The sequence below is a fragment of the Microplitis mediator genome, chromosome 11 (genome assembly GCF_029852145.1).
Source record: "Microplitis mediator isolate UGA2020A chromosome 11, iyMicMedi2.1, whole genome shotgun sequence".
Classification (NCBI taxonomy): Eukaryota; Metazoa; Arthropoda; class Insecta; order Hymenoptera; family Braconidae; genus Microplitis; species Microplitis mediator.
This window is the reverse complement of record NC_079979.1, coordinates 18,713,442-18,737,075: the sequence shown is the minus strand read 5'-3', so window position 1 is coordinate 18,737,075 and position 23,634 is coordinate 18,713,442. Positions and strand designations below refer to the sequence as shown.

Genomic DNA, 23,634 nt, shown 5'->3' with positions numbered 1-23,634 from the left:
ACAATCGATCCCCGAAAAAAAGAGTTTCATCAGGATTGACCCCTCAGAGGGTCAATTTTGTGTCGTGAGCTGCTGTGAGATGCTGTAGCTCATCTCTGGTCACGTAAATTATTTCTACCGTCAAATTAAATTTATGTCACTCGTTTCCGCTCACGGATAATTTCGAACCCATTTAATGTCAATCGAGTCGTAAAAAAATTTTTTCTTCCTGCGATTTTAAATCGCATCGAAATTCTAGAGTAATTTCAAACTCGTCCGCAGCTAAGTGTTGAAAATAATTGCGTCCATTAATGAAAGAATAATATTTACCTAAACCTTTGGGAGTAATTCCACTCTTGGCACGCGGATTAGCGACCCAGTAATAATACTTGAGAGTGTGGACAGTTTGCAGGACCGTGGAGACGCGACGTACGTTAGAGTATATCTGGGTGTCGCTGAGAAACTCTGTCGCCAAATAAGAGTAGAGTCGCGTCTGTACGGGCGCGGGTGTGTAGATCCACAGCGCGGGGTTGAACAGCACGTGGTCCAGTAGCTGCCATGTCAGGAATGAAAAGTAAAACATCTATATTACCATAGGTCTGCCTGTTCTTCGGACACGCCAATCTAGCCGACTTTTTTTTTATTTATTACTATTTTTTAGTCTCCAATAAACTTTACGTTCTTGATCAATCAATTTAATTGTCAGTCGTAAAAATTATAATTAATGATTAAAATCGCCGAATTAATTTTAATTGTTACAGAAATAATTATTTATTGTAAGAGACACTTGGTGCAATTAATAAGCAATTTAAAAAATGTGATGCATGCACAGTGCCAGTTAAAATAAAAAATAAATAAAGTAATTACTTGTAAAAAAAATGTGAATGTGATTTAAAAAAAGCTTATCAAGTCGGTAGATTACATGCGGTCCAAAGTGTATTAAAAAAATTAAATTAAATTAAATTAAATAAAATAGTGTACAAGTGCATTATCATGCTCATTGTTGTTAATTATTTTTTTTTTAAATTTTAATTGGTGAAAAAATTTGAATTAAAAATAAATAAACTTGCGAGTGCAAGTGCAGATTAAATTAAATTTCCAATATGCAGCTTTCAAAATATTTTAAGTATATTGTATATCTTTATTATACTTGGATAATTAATTAAAATAAAACATGCTATTGAAAATTTTTTTTAGAAAAAAAATGGATTTCTTTTGAAAGCTGAAAATTTTATAAATTTGCTGTGATTATTATTAAGGTAAAAGTCCCTATACTCGGTAGCACGATTTGTAATCCGCGGATAAAATAGCCGCGACAAAATATCCGGAGACATTTTATCCGACAGACAAAATATCCCCGGACTAAATATTCAAGAGACGAAAAATCCGTGACAAAATATCCTGTCGATAAATATTATTCAGAAAAATATATTTTAAGTGAAAAAATAATTAATGGTTTTCGATAAACGGGTACTGTACCATTCCAAACATGTGTTGACCTATTTCCAAAATAATACCCACCCAAAATCTGTGAAAAAAGGGTACAGTACTATTTATATTATAAGATATTTTGTCGGTGATATTTTATCTATCGAGTATTTAGTCCGCGGATATTTTGTCGCGGATATTTTGTCGCGGATATTTTGTCGTCAGATAATAAGTGACGGTACCCTATACCCGCTCAGTACCACTAGTCGCTCACTTTAACTGTTTAAGGCTGACTAAAAATATTATTATTGATAAATAATTATTTGTGAATCTAAATATATTATATAAAGCAATTTATATGAATCAGGGTCAGTTATTCAATAATGAATTAGTCTTTCTGCAGCCTATGCTGCGTAGAGGGGATGTAAGGCAGGACTATTTACGCCTACCTGTCATCTTGCTTTTTATGATAAATCATTTATTGTATCCGTAATTCGTGTCTGGAATACACTACCTCCGAGCCTTACATCTCTCCCTACATTCATGGAATTTCGTAGTGCTGCATACAATTATTTTCTAGAACTAGAAAGCTCCAATTAAGATCACTTGACGAAGGAACTTATTTTTATTTTTATTATTATTATTATATTTTTTATATAATACTTTTGTTTCCAATGTAAAAACTAATGTAAATATTTTGTTTTTTGAACGGCCACAGGAGATCTAGACCTCATGGTCGAATTAAATTTATTATCTATCTATTATCTATATTAAAATATGATGTATCAAATTATTTCATAATAGATTATAAATTTAAATTAAATGACTGTTTTCAAAATCGCGCAAAGCCGGACATTTTTTACTTTGACGTTCATTCGTTAGATTCAATTTGGGTTACGTCAAATTTTTTAAGAATTGTTGTAACTATATCTTATTAAATACATTTTTAAAATTCATGAAATTTAATATTATGAAAGAATAAAGTAGTATAATTTATAAATTATTTGTCCAAATCAATAAACTTATCATAGTTTAATTGATATTGTCTTTGAGCGACTATAGGGCCATGTGTTGGTCGAGTAATGGTACATGACAACTTTTAGTGAGCGACTATGGGTACACTCAAGGAGCTTATTTAAAAAATTAATAAAAATTAATTATCAAGATTATTCTTCAAACTTAAATTTTATTCTAATACTCGAAGCTTCAAAAAATAACTATAAAAAAAAATGGTTTTTCATTTTATTTATTAATTTGTATTGAGTGATTTAATCTCACTCCAATGAAAAGTGAGCGAGTATAAGGGCTTTTACCTCAATTATTTAAATTATTGTATAGATACGTGTCTACGCTATTGGGATTTTAATTGATCAGAAAAATATGAAATATTATATTTATATTAATTGGATATTTTAAACCTAGGGAGAAAAGTATCGCAGCCCGTCGAAGGTGAGGGTGACCCGCAGTTCGTATAAAATTTTTGTCATATTTAGAGTTCGATTGAAATGAAAAATTGAATTTAAAATCTGGTTGGAGAAAAAGTAACAGGAATTTTAAATTAAAATCAATTTTTTTAAACAAATGTCACTTATTTGTCATCTTGGGTTCATCTGACACAAACATCTCGAGTGTTGACAAGACAAGTTGTCTTCCAAGTGCTTATTTTTTTTTTTTTCTGAAGATGTAAATTACCAATAGCGCATTCATCTGCATAATAATTGTATATAAATAAAAATAAATAGTAAATAATTATACCTGTTTCAATAATAAATCACTATTAGCACTGAGACACGTGACCAGATGCTTAGTGAGCTCTAAAAATGACGCAAGAACTTCCGTCGTAAGATGCTCACGACTCGCACGTTGTAACATAAAACTGATAACTAAAAATCCACGGTTTTGTACCATATGCTGCTGCACTGTTTGCGAAGTTTCAACCAAATCGCAAATAAATCCTAGTAATTTCGAACTAGAAACAGAATAATAATTAAATTTTTTTTGTGTTGACTGAATTTATAAATTTTTTTAACTTCCCGCTAACAAAATTAAAAAATTTCAAAAAAAGGAAGTTATTGGTTTTGGTTCAATTTTCGAAAATCGAATTTCTGATGCACCTGAAGATCGGAACGTTTTTCGCGCAGTGAAAATGAAAGAAATTTACGTAATCTGACTGCTCAAGAAGTAGTTTTGGAAATCGGCGGTGGCTTAAGATTTTCGGCTGACATATCAGCATCTAAATGCGAAACATTTCAGAAATCTGGTCATCCAGTAGATTTTTTAATTTCCGATTTTTTTTTTTCGTTACGCAAAGAACGTTCGATCTTCAGGTACACAATTTCTAACAGATCTTAACGTTTTAAGGTCCTAGGAAGCTATTCTGTTTCCGGGTGGACGTCCGTGTGCGTGTGTGTATGTGGAGGGAAACTTTTTTGTCCAACGATATTTTTAAAACGAATCAACTGATTCGAGTGTTCTTGGTAGCAATTGAAAGGGCTCACCAAGACTTGAAATCGATTAGATTTTAGAGCCGATTGGTCGTGTAGTTTACGTTATACGAAAAATGAAAATTAAAAAAAAAATTTTAGTAGGCTCTTTCCTGTGTAAAAAAAAAATGTTCTAAAAAGATTCCAAAAAAGTTCCGCATGTGGAACTTCTAAACATGAGACAGATAAGAACTTCAAATAGAACTTTTTTGGAACGTTAGTAATTTCGACGATAAAAAAAAGTTTTTATGAGCGAATTTAGAGTCAAAAAAAGAAGTTCTTGGAAATTTTTTAGGATTTTATATGGACATTCTAAAAAAGTTCAAAAATCACCACTTTTAACTTTTTTATAGACTTAAAAAGACGTTCCGAAAACATTCAAAAATGGTACAAAAATCTTTACTTTACAAACTATTATAGAACTAAAATAGACGTTCCAAAAAAGTTCCAAAATCACCACTTTTGACTTTTTGTGGACTAAAAAAGGCGTTCCAAAATCACTTTTTTGTATCGTTTGTAGAATAAAGACGTTCTAGAAACATAACAAAATAGTTCAAAAATCACTACTTTTGAATTTTTTATAGAACTAAAAAAACGTCCATAAAAAATTCTAAAAAAGTTCCAAAAACGTCCTTTTTTTACTTTAAATTCGCTCATAAAAACTTTTTTTTCCCACCAAAATTACTAACGTTCCAAAAAAGTTCCATTCGAATTTCTAATCTGTCTAGAAGTTCCACATGTGGATTTTTCTTTGAATCTTTTTGGAACTAATTTTTTTTACACGGGTTGCGTATAACTCATAAACCACTTGTCCGATTCGCCTTAAAATTTAATAAGTTCCAAGTCTTGATGAGTTCTTTCGATTGCAGCCAATAACGTTCGAATCAGTTGATTCGTTCCAAAGATATCGCCCAACAAAAATTCTTTTTCTTCAGTAAAACGTATGTTTTGTCAGTCTAACAGTTTTTTGAGCTCGAAGTTCTCAAAATTTTACAAGTAATGACGTCTTCGAGCTCCCTGAGAACATCGGGAAGTTTTTGAGTTTTTCAATTTCCGCAATAGAAAGTGCAAAATTACTATTTTCAAGCTTGAAGAGCTCAAAAATTTATTAACAATAGTAATGTTGAGCTCAAGAGCCCGACAATAGCGATAAGTTTTAGGTTTTCATTTAAATAATTAATTAAAAAATAATTTACCATAACATTGGGTCACGTTTGATGTCATTGGGCGCTATACAGTCGTAGGACATATCCAATTGTGAAAACAATGGGAATAATACTTGGATTCCACCGATGGAATTTAGTGTACTGTGTATGGAATGCGTTATAACCGCTTTGACATCCTGTAAAAAAAAATAAATTAATTAATTAATTAAAACATCCAAGAATAACTTTTATTTGTAAATTAAAAATCGGTATAAAAAAACGGTATGCCTGTACCTGTAACATGAGCGCATGTGGAGTGTGAACAAAGTACGAGACATTACCCTTTGGTGCGCTTTGTAAACATAATTGAGAGTCTGTCGCCACTGGATTGTACATGAACACAATTGCATTGGACAGCTTGCCGTCGTACAGTACCTAAAATTTTCCATTGTCAATTTATTTTTAATTACTTTGGAAAAATTAACGACTGACAAATTTTTAAATTACAAAGACCAAGTTGACAAGTTTTTAACAAAGTGAACTATTTAATTATTTATTAAATTTAAACGGTTTAAGTTTTTCTAGTGAAACTAAACTTTTTAATAACAAAGCGATTATTGTTGATGGAAGGCAACAATTAATTAGCTTAATTAATCTATTGATTTAAATTAGAGTATAATTAAATTCTTCAAGAGATGATAATTTGAAATGTAAGTTTGAGTCTCCTGTTTACTTTATCTTATTTAATTAATTAATTAATTTAATGGGTAATTTGAATTTTGATTTAAAAGCTCTGCGGATTCAGAATTCAGTGGAGGAAAAGGGATTGATTATTTACCACTAATTGATACTTTCTGTATGGGGCCAAATAGGACATACTAAACACGAAAACGTACAAACTTCAAACGGTATTATGTAAACGTATTCAATTCTCTAATTGATTGGCTGACTTACGAGCACAGCTTTGGTACTTTGGGCATCGATTGCTCTGTAAAGGCTTCATGGACTCAAAATCCCTATATACTAGTGCAAAATAGACCTCTTATAAAAGGATAATATCAACAGACGTGAATTTAATCACAGTCGACAGTTGACTTGAAATTACGTAAATTTATGAATGATTGCGAAATTAGCCGTCTAATAATGTTTGGATTTAAAAAAAAATGATAAATTACAAAAAAAAAATATTTTAAAAAAATGCACATGTAGTTTTTTAAATTTTCTACATGTGCATATTTTTAGTTTTTTTTTTTTTAATTAAATTATTGAAAACAAATTCAGAAATTTTTAATTGTCTACTAACTATGAGACTGGAGTTAGCCGACGTCTAATAATTTTTGAATTTTTTTTTAAACGATAAATAATAAAAAAAAAATATTTGAAAAAATTGCACATATAGTTTTTAAAATTTTCTACATGTGCATTTTTTAGTTTTTTTTTTTTTTTTTAAATTAAATTGTTGAAAAAAAAATCCAAAATTTGTTAATTGTCTGCTAACTTCAGAATCATTTGCATGATACTGAAGTTAGCAAACGTAAAATAATTTTTGGAATTTAAAAAAAATAATAAATTATTAAAAAAAAAAATATTTTGAAAAATTGCACTTGTAGATTTTTTTATTTTCTACATGTGCATTTTTTTAGTTTTTTTTTTTTTTGGCAATTGATTTGGTGAAAAAAAAATCCAAAAATTGTTGATTGTCTGCTAACTTCCCGTGTAAAAAAGTTGCGGGATTCCGCCGGTAATCCGCAGGTGATCAGCTGAATATCATGTAGAAGTCATATTTTGACACAAATATGAATTTCAGATGATTTTTGGATGAGTATCAAATGATAATATGGAAGAAAGTTAGTAATAGATTGTAATGATCATATTATAAGTTGACACGTAAAATGAGAGATATTTTTTTTTTAAATTAGCAGTAACGAAATAATAGAGGAACCTGGGGCACGAAGGCCCCCCTCAAAAATTTAGTAAATTTTTTCTTTTTTTTTTCATTTTCGGTCAAATCATGTTATCTCTGATATTTTAAGCAGATTTGCGATATCTGAGGCATAATGGACCACCTGTAAAAAAATTTTCTACAGAAACAATTTTTTTTTTCTAAACTAAAATGAATTTGAAAAATTTATTAATTAAAGCTCTTTTAGGTCAATACACTAAAAAAAATTCGCGAAGTGTTTAACAGTTTAATATAAATTCATTGGAATGTTAAAACTCCGGACAGGAGTGAATTGGGCGTGAAATAAAATCCACTTCACTCCGAGATCACTCGGCTAAAAAAAAACTCCCAATTTCCCCGCAAGAAAAAAAATTTTTTTGTAATAGAATTTTTCATACAATCTATCACTAGAAGTATATTTCTATACTATCTTTGTGTATTCATCAGGAATTCATCCGGAATTCATATTTGTATCAAAATATGACTTCCACATGATATCCAGCGGATCACCTGCGGAATACCGCAACTTTTTTATACGGGTTCTGGATCATATCATCTGCTAACTTTAGGATCATGATTGAATGATTGTAAAGTTAGTTGACGTCTAATAATTTTTTGTTTTTTTCCAAAAAAAATATTATAAAAAATTGCACCTGTAGACTTTTTAATTTTCTATATGTGCATATTTTTTTTTTTTATTTTTGTAATTTAATTTAAAAAAAAAATCCGAAAATTATTAATTGTCTCCAAATTTCATGAGTGTAAATGTAGCAGATATGAGACAAATTTTAAATCACAAATAAACGAATGAAACAATAAAAAAAATAAATATAAAAAAAAATGCACGTACTGATTTTCAAATTTCATGAATGTGCAATTTTTTAATTTTATTCGATTTACATTTAATTCACGTATTTCAAAATTTTTTAAATTGAAAATCCTCAGCTACACTACTCACCCAAATTTCGGGATCGTGTAAATTTATAGAACAAAAAAAATGATTTAATTTATTAAGAGAAATAATATTTCGTGATTCGTCACGATAGTAAAAATTTACTTCCCGCTACAAAAGTAAGTATAGGGACAACTATTTCAGGTTATGTTTGAAAGGGACTCATTTGATTGGTTAATGAATATCTGAGGAATGATTCAAATTTTTGAATACCTAGCGGACGGCCGCACAACTAAATGGGCTAAAGAATTTGAAAATAGATAATCGCAAGGGCCGAAAAAATAATAAATTACTGAAATAATTTTTCCAAAATAACATTTTTTGTTTAAACTTGTCATACTTATTCTTCAATTAAACATACATAGGGTAGAAGTACCGTTTTTGACCACTTTAGGGCCAGTTTTGGACACTCGAAAAATTTAAATACAATAATTTGTAAAAGACGCAAGGACGTAATTAATTTTTAATTAATTAATTAATTAAAATAAAGTATTAAATGTCCAAAAATAGAGCAGTGGCCACAAATGGTACTTCTACCCTACAAATAATTACCACACTCACAAACTACGTAATCTATAGCGAATGTAATATTTACAGTGCAACTACCAAATTATTTTACAAGCCAACTAAAAAATTTTCTATATTAAAAACACGTTGACCCACCTGTCAATACACAAAACAAGAATTGGCAAATAATTTTTAATTATTTCTCTCTCTGATGAATTTTCATGCTAAATAACTCAAAAATAACAAAAAAAAAAAAACCAAAAATTGATACTGTCAACACTAACTCCCAAAATAAGCTTCTTCAGATAAATATTTATTAATAGTTATTACCTCTTGCGTTTTAATTAATAAATAAATCATTAAGTATTAATGATTAATTAAATAAAAATAATAATAAAATAATAAAATAAACATAAAATGCTTACAGTTTGCATACTTTGGTCGACCATGCTCGAATTATCCAGCTCATCACTCACCCTTTTGTGATTGTCAGGTAGATTCAGGTAGCACTCGTTATCAAACCGGAATTGACTCTGTGTAATACAAACCACATATTAGTTTGCTATACTATATATCACATATATTTTCTATTCATCGTCATACGTTTAATGATAACTCATTAGAGCCATTACTCATCGCGATTACTGTTTACGTTAAAACATATTCATATATATCTCATATCAATCCATTTTGCGAACGTCAAAAACTAATTAGTGATCACTGATTACAAATATTAATATACAATAGGGGCCGTTCATAAAATGCGTTTACGCTTATGGGGTCAGGGGTCTAAGGAAACGTGACATTCGCAGCTCATCAAACTATTTTTCAAATTTTTATGGATTTTTTTAAAATTTTATTTTTTTGTTACGATAGTAGGTCATTTATTTCATATTTGTAAATATATAAATGTTTCATGATTTACACGGCAAAAAATGATCGGTAGCGGTAACAGACTTTTTTTCAGTGGCAGCTACTGATTAATTTTCAGTAGCTGCTACCGATTATTCCGGTAGATGTTACCAATTATTTTAGTAGCTACTGATTTTTTTTTCGGTAGCTGCTACTGATTATTTCGGTAGCCACTACCAACTATTTGTCAATTGCAACTACTTATTAATTTTCAGTAGCTGCAGCCAATTAATTTTCAGTAGCTGCTACCGATTATTCCGGTAGATGTTACCAATTATTTTAGTAGTTGTTACTGATTTTTTTTCGGTAGCTGCTACTGATTGTTTCAGTAGCTACTAACGACTATTTGTTGATGGCAACTACTGATTAATTTTCAGTAGCTGCAACCAATTAATTTTCAGTAGCTGCTACCGATTATTCCGGTAGTTGTTACCAATTATTTTAGTAGCTGTTACTGATTAATTTTCGGTAGCTGCTACCGATTAATTTTCAGTAGCTGCTACCGATTATTTCAGTAGCATCTACCGAAAAATCGTCGGTGGCTGCTACCGATTATTTTGTTCCGTGTATATTTCCGTCATATCGGGGATGGGGGGGTCTATCATTTGTGACGCAAGGGGAATTTTGCGTGACGTATTTTATAAACGGCCATATAAATAAAAAAATTACTTTGTATCCAGGCCCTAATCTGTGCATCGCACAAATCTGATGTGTCGTAAGGGCTTCGCTGAATAAATAGATGGCGCTCATTTGACCACAAAATACGCGCTCCTCATCAACTTCTGGTGTTGCTCCGATGTAACATTTATCAAATGGCTGGTGAAATTCAAACGCATTAGTTACCTAATTATTCAATTAATTTATATATTAATTAATTAATTGAGTGCTTACGTCATTCGTTGAAACGAACCAAGCCATCTCGGTACTTGAAGCCAATTGGCCGTTTACTAGACATTTTATTTCGCTTTTCGTCCATCTATTGTATATATACACTATCGCAATCATATACCACTGGAAATTATTATTATTTTAATGAGTTAAATTGTTTTAATTAATTAATAAAGTTAATTAATAGGCATAAATTTACTTTTCTCGGTTGAAATTCATATTTGACACAATGTTGGAAGCCCTTGCCTTTAACTTTCATTGAAGTAAGCACCAAACAATTACCAACGAAATGGGCTGAATAACCAACTCCTTTACTTGTTTTAAAGCTATAAATTATATTTCAATTATTATTATTTTTATTATTACTTTGTAAAACTTTATAAACTTTTTGTGTTATGATTTTTAAAAAAGTTTTCTGATAGAAATTTAAAAATAATTGACTTTGAATAACGCGGGTAACGAAAAACTATTAATTACTTGGGTAATTAGTCGGTATTAAAATGTATGTCACGATATAATTATAAAGTAAAAGAAGCAATTATTGACAGAGTGCCAATTATTGACACTTTGTTTTATTTAATTATTCACTTAACTTTCTTCGACATCCAGTACAATGTCATGGATATCAAGTGTCAGCTTTACTAAGACTATGGAAAAATTTAAATACCGGCTAGACATTTTCACAGAGGGTTAATTCAACTTTTGTTTATTTTTTCCATCAAGAAAATCATTTTTAATGAAATTTTAAAAAGCTTACTCTGCACATACAAGTGTTTCATTAACTTTAGACAAATTTCTACGGGTCAAGTAAATATGAGTTATATATAGGGAAGATAATATACTTCCCGGCCAAGTAAATGATTTTTTTTACTCAAGGTGACATAAGTTAACTCAAGTTAGGAAACTCTTGGCCCAGGAAAATATTCATTCATGATACTGTAGATCTTAATTTAAAGAATACACACAGTAAAAAATATTGTGTATCTGTGTTAAAAACGGTCCGTGTTAAATTTTTTGTGTTAAATCAACACAATTCTCTCTGTGTTACTTAAATTTTTAATCGATCTACTATTCAACACTTTAAAAGTGTTACCTAGTACAAAAATCGATATTATCAACATTTATTAAGTGTTACTTTAAAATCAACACAGAAAAAGTGTTGAAGCGACAGTTGAATTGTGTTAAAAAAATGTCTTTCTTCTATTCACGCGGGAAGCGCCATTAAGCATCAGTCTTGCTCGGTTAGTTATTATTTTTGTGACATTGATTTTATTTATTTTCAATTAGACATGAAAAAATAAACTTGACAAAGTTCATGATTCGTATAGTTTAAAAAAAAAAAAAAATATTTAAAAAATTGCATCTGTGGCTTTTTTACTTTTCTACGTGCGCACATTTTTATTTTTTATTTTTTTTTCGTAATTGATTTGTTGATAAAAAAATTGAAAAATTGTTAACTGTCTGCTAACTTTAGGATCATGTTTACTATCACAAAATAGTTAAATGTTAAATAATAATTGTTAACACTTTTGATAACCTAAAAATAATTCATGGTACAAAAATAAAATGTAAAAGTTAACATTTTTTTTGTGTCACCATTAACATTGAAAAAATGTTGAAGTTACTTCTCATATTACTCGAATTGTGTGTTGAAATTTCAACACAAATTTTGTGTTTAAATTCAACACAAACAGTCTGTGTTAAAAAATAACACAAATATTCTGTGGACCGTTTCTAACCTACATTGTGTTGATTTTAACACAATATTTTTTACTGTACAGTAGCATAAAAATTTTTATAACGAATACGGTTTAAATCCTGGGAATGCGGAATTAAAATTCCGGATCGGAGTGAATGCGGATTCAAACAAAATCCATATCACCCCGAAATCACTCCATTAAAAAATAAACCGTTTTTACTCCCGATTTTTTTTCTGTGTCTGATATCTAGTATACTCTCTGTAGCAATAATTGAGTCTTTTACTGTATATGTATTTACATATACATACATATTTTAAAAATAACTAAGCTATGTAACGTTTAGTTCACAACAATACCGAGATTTTCCTAGATTTCAAAGGTTTGTAATCTTCTTACTCTCTGGTTTCGCGATTATTTCTTCGGTTTGTGATAATTGATAATAAATTTAAGGGCAGTACCAGATTCTATTCATAATTTAATATATAATATAATACTATTACTAAAATCCGTCTATTCAACTCGTGTTTTTAGTGAACGATTGGGTAGCGACCGACCAACGACAAGAAAGAAGAATTAAGGTAAGTTTTAATCTTCGAAGCTGCAATTTTCAAATAACCATTCAGTTAGAGGCTAAAAATTCTGCATTATTAATTATTATAAGACCCGGCAATAGTGGACTGCATTATAAATGTAAATACTTTTAATCCCGAGGAATAACTTTTATAAATCTAGTTCTTAGTTATTTATTAACTACAAGATTACGTCTTTAATATTTTATCATTAGATTAAATATACGAACTTGTATATATTTTGAAAATATATGAGGACTTGATAAAGAATTTAAAATTAATTTTTTCATTTTTCGGAACATGAATTTTTGAGTAGTTTTCCGTGAAAAAATTTTCGATAAAATATTAATTGTGTAATTTGTGTTCAATTAAATGAAAAAAATAAAGAGGTTGAATGATAAGGTGTCGAGAAGTAGACTCTTGAAAATGTAGAATTGAGGATTAGATGTTAAGCTCAAAGAAAAAGACGATGACATCTCTCATGAAAAGTATACGGGAGTGTACTTGTCACGAGTGTCTACTTACCAGTAAAGGTAAGGCTTTTCTCTCTCGATATTGACAGAGTTTATAGGGTCGAGTCGGAACCACGTGGTAAATGTGAAACCACTTTCATGCGGCCACCTCGCCATCGGCGGTAACACAATAGCCTGTAACAAATTTTTATTACAATGAAAAAAAAAATAAAAAAAATTTGGAAAATCCAAAAGTGCACGCCTCGAACGCTCATGTTATATTTTTTTTTAAAAGTTAAATTTCGAATAAAATTGAATATCCCGCTCTTTTCCCACAGAAATTTCCATGGTAAATATACGGTAATAAAAGTAAAAAAAAAAATAAATAAGGAGAACATTCCTAATGAAAAATGGCGGCAGTGTGTGTTTGTTTACATGTAAGATTGCCGGTTTTAACCGTAATGATTTATTTTTAAAAAAACGAGAAGGCCTACAGTAGTGATTTTCGAAAGGAACCTTCTTTGCTTATTTCTGAAAATTTTGAAAAAAAAATTAAGTAGTTTCGTCAAGTCGTTCTCGAGATATCCGTACCACGCCGTTTTTTTGAACCACAGACTAATGGACGTCCACGATAAATTTTTTTTAATGAACTTTTTTTTATATTAATACATATTGGACAAATTAAAAAAAGTATCAGGATTATTTATTAGTGTTTCAGCTTTATATTGATGTGTTTTTCATAATGTGTAAGAGTAATAGAAAAAAAATATATGCACTTTAATGAGTGGAAATCGTGTGACCTTGACAGGTTGGTTATAAAGCACAACCTCTCCGCTTCGCTTCCGAGGCGTGCAATAAATAAATGAAATTTAACTTTTTTAAAATTAAATTATGCGCTGAAATATTAATTAAATAATTAATAACGTAGACTTTAGGTTTTGAGTATGAGAAGCTTGGGGTTAAAATTGAAGACTATAAAAAATGTAATAATGAATTTTAAAAGTTTGTTAAATATATTTTGACAAGATGACTCTTTGGTAAGATCAAGTTATCTTGTTCGACAGGCAGAAGCAGTTTGTATTTAAACTTGGGGTACATTGTTATGATCGCAACAAGTTCTATCGTGCGGTTAATCCAACTATGTGGTTGCTAACGTGCATCGTTAAACTTAATGAAGAGACAACGTTCAAAACTTTCCTTGTCATTTTTAATTATTGCACGACTCATAATGCGAAGCATTAGGGAGTGCTTTACGATCGAAAATTTTTATTCGCCTCCTTTTTTTATAATTTATTAATAAAATACTGGCGATCTTTAGTTACTGTCACTGCCCAAGTTAACTAAATTTTACGTTCGTAATTTCAAAATGTCTTATATTTTTATACACACTTTTGGCTTTAGTCACTGAGTCTACACGCAGATAAGTTTTTAGTAAAAATTACCTAAAAAGTTTGAGGCTGTGAGGACTTGTGGTAAATATATAAATTTTTTCCCATGCGCATTGTGAAATATACTACTCGATAGCATGGAAATGAAGTGCAGTTTCTACACTAACAACATAGTAAAAAATTAGTTACTGGCTAGATGTCTTTACAGTACTTGTGGATAATTTTTACTCAACAATTCTCTGCGTGTACAGTTGAAAAGGCGTATTGGCAGGGAGCCTAGTATATGGTGGGGACAACTGAAACGATCGCAGCGCTCGCTGTGGATACAATTTCGTTAAATCATGCTCTCTTTGAATATAAACACATGAAAATTAAGTTTAAAAATAGTTCATAATAGTTATTGTGTCGTTAATGTTTGCCTTTGCTCATCGTTTAAGGTTAAAATAATATTTTATAATTTATTGATTCAAATCCGGTTTGGATAATCATTTTTATCATTGGCTAAAAATTATTTTTTAACCCTTCGTTACTCGCGCTATACGGTGATTCCCTGTACAACACTACTTAAGCTAATAGAGTTGGCGTGAATATGAGTGAGACACTAGAGAAAGCGCTTGTAACGGAAGGTTAAAAAAACATTATGTTTTTTTAGTTACGATTTACAAGCAAATTATCATGAATTAAAATAAAATTATTTTCTTCAATTTTGTTAAAAAACTCAATTGACTATTCTACTATTTTTTAAACCATTATCATTGTAGTTGTCATATATTATTTGTTTTGATTTTATCGGTTAACCTTATTCTATTCTAAAATAATAGTGTTTATTGTTTATTAAAATTTTTTATACTTAATTTTTTTATCGAAATATATTCAATTTAATTTTCTCTATCAAAAATACAATTACACTTTTTTATTTATATGATTATAAATTTTGATATTTTGATTTTATAACGAATTTTTATTTTTTACACTGATTTTATATATCTTTTATAATTCTCGAGCATGATTTTTTGTAGCCATCAGATGTCGTTTTCGTCGCGCTCCCTGCCAATAATTTTTTTTTAGTCATATCAACCGCGAAAATTGGATTTTCGAGCAACATGCAGAGGGCGCAAACTATACGATTTCTGGCAATCTATAGTTTGGTTAACTTTTTCGAACTTGTGTCGAAAAGTAACTTCTCTCTCTCTATCTGTCTCTACATTCCTACATGACTTGAAACATTTTTGACTGTTTCTCTCTCAAATTCAACTTCCGCCGTTGATATGACAAAAAATTTTGTTCGATACTTTATGCTCAAAGGTAGGAATCCTGACAGACTTGAAGTGCAGGCACGCGTTTGAGGTTATGGATACTTTCTTATCAAGACCTCGTACTGTATCCGGTCTTGATAAGAAAGCGCCCATAGCCTCAAACTCGTGACGTCACTTCAAGCCGTCAGAATCCCTACCGTTCCGCATACGTATTGAAAATAACTATTTCCATTGCCAATCACTTTGTAGACCTACTTTATAGGTAAACATATGTACCTGAAAATCCGAACGTTTTGCGCAACGAAAATGAAAATTTTTTTTTAATTTGACTGCTTAGAAGTGAATTAAGGTGTTATTGGGGTCGGCTGCAATTTTCGGCTGACATACTAGCACTTATGCGAAAGATTTCCGAAATCTAGATCTAAAGATTTTTTATTTTTCATTTTTTTTTTTATTTTCGTTCCACGAAAAAGGTTACAATTTTCAGGTGCATAAAAATTTGATAAAGAAATTTTGAAAACCAAAAGGGTGTTGCTTAAATTAAATTAATTATTAAATTTTTCCAATTTTTAGCTTTAGAATAAGTCGACTTATAGATCTACAATATGCACAGTAAAAAAGGATTCGTCAAAATCACCACATATCGTGTGTAAAACGACCGTTTTACACTTATTTATGTGTTATTTTAACATGTTGTGAGTGTTAAAAAAAGTTACATACGCATATGTTAAAAGTACAAATTTTCCAAGAATTCTTTTGTGATGGTCGAAATTATTCTTAACATAATTTGTGCGTTGATTTTACAGTAACATATAAAAAGTGTTACTTTCGAATAAAATAACATTTTTGTGTGTTAAAGAATCAATCGATTGCGACAGTTCAAACAAGATAAATACTGTGTGTTAAATTGACACACAAAAGTGTTAAAAATTCAACACACAGAATTTTAACATACGCTTTTTTTACACTTTGACGATTCGTTTTTTACTGTGTGATTAATAATCATTGATTAGCAATTATTAAAAAATTATACATCCCTTTGGCTTTAAATTTAGTGACTAAAGCAAGACGGGCGTATAAAAGTATAAGTAATGAAATTAGTGACGCGATTCATTTAATAACTTTTGAATTTACTTAAAAAAAATTTTTAAAAGCAATGTGAGAAAAAAAATATATCAGAATTTTTGAGATTTACTTATGAGAAATTTTCTGGAATATCAAAAAAAAATTTATGCATAGAAAAATTGAAAATATTTAATTTGTATTCATTAATAAATTTGAAAATGGCGGGAAAAATTGAATAGATTTAATTTGTATTCGTTAAAATAAATTGGAAAAATGGCGGTAAATTTAAATTAAAAAAAAAAAAAATTTCTGCTCACTGAAAAATATATATATATATATATAAATAATTAAAAGTAATGAAAAGAACTTACAGATCCTTTTCTACCGGGAAAACTGAAAAATACATCTGGTCCATTACGTTGTGGCATCTGGCGAAGTACGTTTAGCAATTTAGCTGAATGTCTTGGCTATAAACATTCAAGTCAAGACAATAATCATTTGAGATAAAATAATAATAATAAAAATAGACAATAGATATTTTCTTTTAGCATCTTACCCATTTTCCTTTGACCGCTTTCATTGCGCCGAATAGCAGCTTCAATTCTTTAACAGTTATACTGTAGCTTGCAAGCACGCCGAGCATATCGATCAATAAATCTATAAGAAATAAGAAACAAATTAAATTAAATTTATAAAATAAATAGAGATGAGAGAACGGACGAGGTTGCAGAAATTTTTAATAAAAAATTTTATATAGAAAATAAAAGAACAAGAGTAAGAAGAAGATGAAGGAAATACGTTTGTATATTTATTGACCTGCAACAACTGTTTCTGCACGAGATAAACGATGGAGAACGTGCTCTATAAGACTGACATCTGTGCATGCCTGTAAATTTCTCACGCTTTTTCTCAGTATCGCAATGAAGACACTCCATATTTCCGCCTGAAAGATTAAAAAGATAATCATTATTTTTATTATAATTATTATTATCATGTTCAGTAAATTTATATCTTCACTTTTTCATCAAAAATCAAAAGATCTAATTTATAAAATCAGTCCACAATAATTGGAAATTTCAATTTTAAAAATTCCAGGATATTTTACTATGAAACATTTTTTTTAAATATTTGAAATTTCGCGGGAAAAATTGATTTTTTAAAAGTTGATAATTTTCATCATAAAAAAATTTTTTCTATGAAATTTTTCTTGGGAATTGAACTCAAATTTACAGTCATTAAATTTTATAAATTTATAGTGACTTAATTATTGCAATTAAATTTTCTAAACAGACATTAGCTGAAAAAAAAAAAAAAACAATTTAATATGTTACAAATTTATAGTAAAGATATAAAAAGTGCGTTTTCCACTTTCGCCTTTTTTATTCTCTTCCGTTTAATTATCAATTTTTTTTATCTTCCATCTAATTTAATTTTTCCAGCTTTATAAAATATATCTAGTCAAAGTACGAGCGTAAATTCACTCAGCAGCAACCCTTATAATTAAATTAATTTCCTAACATCACTTTAAGTAGTAACGAAATGCAATTTTTACTCAGCTGTTTTACTCTTTTAATGAGACACTGGAAAAGACTTTACTCTTTTTAATTATTTCTTTCATATAATATTTAACGTTGCATCGGTTAATTAATACGAGCAACCTGCAGATACTACGTGACTGCCCAAATATCGCTGTGAAATTTATAAAATACGCAGAAAAAAAGGATTTCTTGCCGCAAAAAATTTTAATTTGCACCAAGAAATTTTATGCATTATAAATTAAATACAAAAATTGTCTTGGGGCGAGAAAATATTTTTTTGGTCAAGAAATAATTCCTTGCACCGAGTATTTTTTTCTAGTTCTAAATAAATTTTTGTTTTCAATTCACAATGCAAAAAATTTATTGGGGTAAGTAAAAATTTTCTTCAGGCGAGTAAAGATTTTTTGTGTCAATGAATCCTTTTTTTTTCTATGCACACTTTTTTGGCTTTGAGAAGCTTCCAAAAACCAAAAGGGAGTATAAAAATCTGTCATTTTGGAATAAGTAACGCGATATAAATAATATAGCTATATATTCAGTGACATTCAGTCATATTTAGTGACAGAATAATTAAAGTATTAATTTATTTAAAGAAAATAAATACGATCGTCTTTTTTCCCGCGTAATTTAAATGTAATTCGAATGATATAGATAAATCTATTTATCTCAATACTTGGCAATTAAAAAGAGTTTAAAGTTTGAAAAGGCACAAATTCAAGTCAAGACCTATCTAATGATACTAATTTCAATAACATTAACTAATTCTATCATATAGATATGGCGGGAACAAAATTTTCCTTATTCTCTTAATAATATAGATTATTATTAAATAAATATATATATACATATGTTTATTTCCTAGCATTTAAATTAATCCAAAAAGTTTATGAAAATATAATTATGAAAAATAAAATTTTGATTTTGGTTAAATTGAATCGTCTTTTGATAAAAGTTTTAAGTTTAACGATAAAATTTCCTAAGACATATAATATAAATGATAAAATAAATTAATTTATGAGAGGTAGTTTAAATTCTTCATTTTAAGCTTTGACGTAAAATTAAACTACAGGAAGTCTGCACCCCAGTTTTCCAATATCGATTGAATATACGAATATTTTAATCATCGTACAAAGCAAATGTGCTTAAATATTAATTTAAAATTTTAAATATCGGCTGATTTTTTAACACAAGTTTATATTAATATTTAAATATTCAATTATATTTACAACAATTTATGCTATTGGATTGCAAACAAGTTAAGCTCTGGTATTTATGAGAAGTAATATTATTCTGTCTTGCAAATATTCTACGACATTCCGTTGTTATTACATTCTCTAGCAACTGCTATTGTATTAAATATAACTACAATTATTTTTTTTTGTGAAATACCCAAAAAAAATAAGATAATTTTTTTATTAGTGAGTATAAATAAATGTTTAATTTAATCATTTTTTTTTCTAATTAATATTATTATTATTATTATTATTATTATTATTATTAAAGTTATAAATTATTTAGCTTCAATTATAATTACAATAATATGGATACTGTAACAATATATGTTGTACAATGAATTCGTAATTGGTAATAATTAACTAGAGAGCAATGAAGTTTAAATTAATTTCAGCGTAAAATCAGTGTAATATTAAAATTTAATTCGATAGATTGCACTGTCTACACGGAAAGACAATTATGGAAACAGTTCTCATAATTCTATAAAATTTTTTCCTATACCAACATAGGAATTATGACCATAAATTATGGGAGCAGTTCCTATAATTATGGGAATGCTACCTATAACATTATAGAAATGGTTCCTATTATTATAGGAATGGTTCCTATTATTATAGGAATGGTTCCTATTATTATAGGAATGGTTCCTATTATTATAGGAATGGTTCCTATTATTATAGGAATGGTTCCTATAATAATTGGTATGGTTCCTGTAATTATAGGAACCATTCCTATAATTATAGACATGGTTCCTAAAGTTATAGGAATGGTTCCTAAAATAATAGGAATGGTTCCTAAAATTATTGGAATGGTTCCTGTAATTATAGGAACCATTCCTATAATTATAGACATGGTTCCTAAAATTAGAGAAATGGTTCCTATTATTATAGGAATGGTTCCTATTATTATAGGAATGGTTCCTATTATTATAGGAATGGTTCCTATTATTATAGGAATGGTTCCTATTATTATAGGAATGGTTCCTATAATAATTGGTATGGTTCCTGTAATTATAGGAACCATTCCTATAATTATAGACATGGTTCCTAAAGTTATAGGAATGGTTCCTAAAATAATAGGAATGGTTCCTAAAATTATTGGAATGGTTCCTGTAATTATAGGAACCATTCCTATAATTATAGACATGGTTCCTAAAATTAGAGAAATGGTTCCTAAAATAATAGGAATGGTTCCTAGAATTATAGGAATGGTTCCTATAACTATAGGAATGGTTCCTAAAATTATAGGAATGGTTCCTAAAATTATAGGAATGACTCCTATAATTATAGGAATGGTTCCTGTAATTATAGGAACCATTTCTATAATTATAGGCGTGGTTCCTAAAATTAGAGAAATGGTTCCTATAATTATAGGAATGGTTCCTAAAATTATATGAATGATTCCTATAATTATAGTAATGGTTCCTAAAATTTACAGGAATTGTTCCTATAATATTATGGAAATTGTTCCCATAATATATAGGAATGACACCTAATACATAGGCCACAATCGTGTAGTCTGCGCATACGTTTACTATGGGTCACTTGTAAATTTTGAATCAGTTTTCTTATAGTCCGGTGTTACTATGCACCCACCGTAAAATTTATTGAGAATTTTTCACAGTATATGGGAACTATTCCCATATATTATGAGAACCATCCCGATAATAGTACGAGTATAATTCCTGTACCATTATGGGAACTATTCTCATAATGCATAGCAAAAGTTCCCATAATTTTCTTTCCGTGGTTATTAAATTTTAATTTTGTCGAGACCCAATAGGTCTCAAAAAAAAAATTTTTGAAAATAACTATAGAATTTTTTTGAATCAATGAGTTTAGGGGGTGAAACTAAAAAATAATGACTTTTCTCAAATTTCCTGTTAAAGGAAAAATAATTTTTTTTTAGTATATATTTATATTTTTTTTTTGGCGGGTACTAAGTTCCAAAATTAATTTAAAAATCTGTGCAGAAATTTTGAAAATTTGTACGACATTTAAAATGTTTTTGTATAAAAACTATTTGAAAATTTCATTTGATTGCTATTTCAAAACCAAACCACTGAAAATAGTGATAATTTACAGATGATAATAATGAAGATAAATTTGAATCGCGGATGATTGAATCACTTCCGTGAGGTTTTGTACTTGACCAACAAAGTCGGTAAATTTACTGAGGGCCAGTTTAATCCAGAACTGACATACACTGAGATAGATAATATATAGAAACTAGTTTGAAATATCTAGGTATATATGTATATATTTATATGCCTCCATTTATATATAACTGTCGAGATCTATTCATTATTCAATTCTATGACGCGAGGGAAACTTTACGAAAACTAAAACTCAATTTAACACATGGCAATATTCTAGTAAACTTTTCACTGAAATACCTATGAAATCTTTTGTATCAAATTTTACTATCATCTGTATATGAAGATGTATATATATATATAAATATATCAAACTCAATATTTGTATCTATATATATAAGTTACATATTTGATCAAACTTTTATGTTTATAATTAATTCGCTCAAGTCGATGATAATTAAATAATAAACTTATACAGTGCAATAAGATTATCGTTAATTTATTAACTAGATACTCCGTAGCGCAGAGTATTATATTTACTTGAATGCATCACCAGTATTCTAATGTTTGCGTTTGCATGTTCTACTCGAACGGATTAGAAACAGTAGTAATTTTACCACCTGTAGTTCACTAGTTTATTATTATCGAGATATCTCTTGCCTGTTGTACATTTTAATTACTGCTGTTAATTAATAACCAAAATTTTCCTGATCATTTCTATTCATTTCAACAACCCGAGTCAAAAAACAAATTCTAGTTTAGTCTTCAAAAGCCTTAATTTTTTTGATGTTTTATTTGCCGCTCAGAAAGTAACTCTACTTTAGTACTTGAAATCCTCAATGAGAACTATAAGGTCTAAATTTTGAATTATAACTAGGCCTCAAAATCCTCAACGAATGAAAAGTTATACTTTGGACTTTGAAAAATTTGAGATAGGAAAGAGTGGGGAGAGAATACGACGAATGAGACTTTTGAGGCTCAAATGTGGATAAAATTATTCCTGTATGTTTTGAGTATTTTGAGGCTCTAATCCATATTATGTTATTCTAGTTTAGTCTTCAAAGTGGTGACCCGAGTCGAAATATAAGACGTAAATTGAACGTTTTTAACGTTTTGAAAGTAAATTGAATGATTTTTTTGCATTTTGGTTCACAAAAAAGTGGTAATTTCATGAGTTATGATTTTAGTTTAATGATAACATCAATTAATTTATTTCAATATGTGTAATCACAATTTTCATCACCTTGATATCATAATATATGAAAAGATATACGTATATAGTGTTAGACAGAAGTATGAAACTGAAAAAATTTTTTTTTCAAAATACGAATTTTTTATTTAAGAGCCAGAAAAGCGGACGACAAAATTTTAGGGAATTGACGTGATTATAATCCAGGAGTACAAAATCGATGAAAAAAAATTTTTGGTATGCTTACACGGAAAGAACAAGATAGTTCTGGCAAACATGCCAGATTATTCTCAGATACATCTGAGTGAAAAAAAAATTTCAGATGCTTGTGAGGTCTATCCAGATAGAACTGAGATGAATGTAGATTATATTGAAATCTATCTCAGATTTACCTCAGATGCATCTTGGATTATTTATTGTTAGATACTTCTGGCGACTATCCGAAATAGTTCCCAGAAACATCTGCATTGGTTCAGTATCTATCCGAGATTATTCTCAAGTAAATCTCCGATACTTTTTGGCTAGCGCATGCGCGTTGAACGTAGTCATTTATTTTTTTTTTTGTATTTTATTTATTCTTCATTATATTTGTTTATTTATAATATATATCCAATATTATATTTTAAATAAATATTATGTATAATAAATATATATTATATTTATTATAATTAAACCAATAAAACGTCTATTGAAAGAGACAAAGCTTTGAAAATAAAATTTTTAACTTCGAGTAATTGTTAAAATTGCAAATTATTTATTTATTTATCTAATTATAAGTAATTACATAAGTTTTATATCGTTAATATAGAAATAAAAATAATTGATAAAATACAATTAAGATTATATATAATCATAATTAGGGATATTTGTATACTTTATTGTATTTTATCAATTATTTTTATTTCTATATTAA

General features: G+C 28.8%; 1 protein-coding gene across 2 annotated transcripts in view; it reads right to left on the bottom strand.

Annotated features, from left to right (window-relative positions):
* The window catches only part of LOC130677548 (neurobeachin), a 243,413-nt gene that overhangs the window by 84,911 nt on the left and 134,868 nt on the right, over window positions 1–23,634 (bottom strand). For both annotated transcript variants that reach the window (XM_057484342.1, XM_057484341.1), the window contains exons 3-14: window positions 17,483–17,609; window positions 17,223–17,323; window positions 17,038–17,133; window positions 13,031–13,152; window positions 10,436–10,562; window positions 10,240–10,359; window positions 10,018–10,164; window positions 8,862–8,969; window positions 5,330–5,470; window positions 5,087–5,232; window positions 3,163–3,376; window positions 310–562 (exon numbers count right to left, since the gene is read on the bottom strand). In XM_057484342.1, the coding sequence (XP_057340325.1) occupies window positions 310–562; window positions 3,163–3,376; window positions 5,087–5,232; window positions 5,330–5,470; window positions 8,862–8,969; window positions 10,018–10,164; window positions 10,240–10,359; window positions 10,436–10,562; window positions 13,031–13,152; window positions 17,038–17,133; window positions 17,223–17,323; window positions 17,483–17,609 (1,702 nt within the window). The remainder of the gene's footprint in view (window positions 1–309; window positions 563–3,162; window positions 3,377–5,086; window positions 5,233–5,329; window positions 5,471–8,861; window positions 8,970–10,017; window positions 10,165–10,239; window positions 10,360–10,435; window positions 10,563–13,030; window positions 13,153–17,037; window positions 17,134–17,222; window positions 17,324–17,482; window positions 17,610–23,634) is intronic.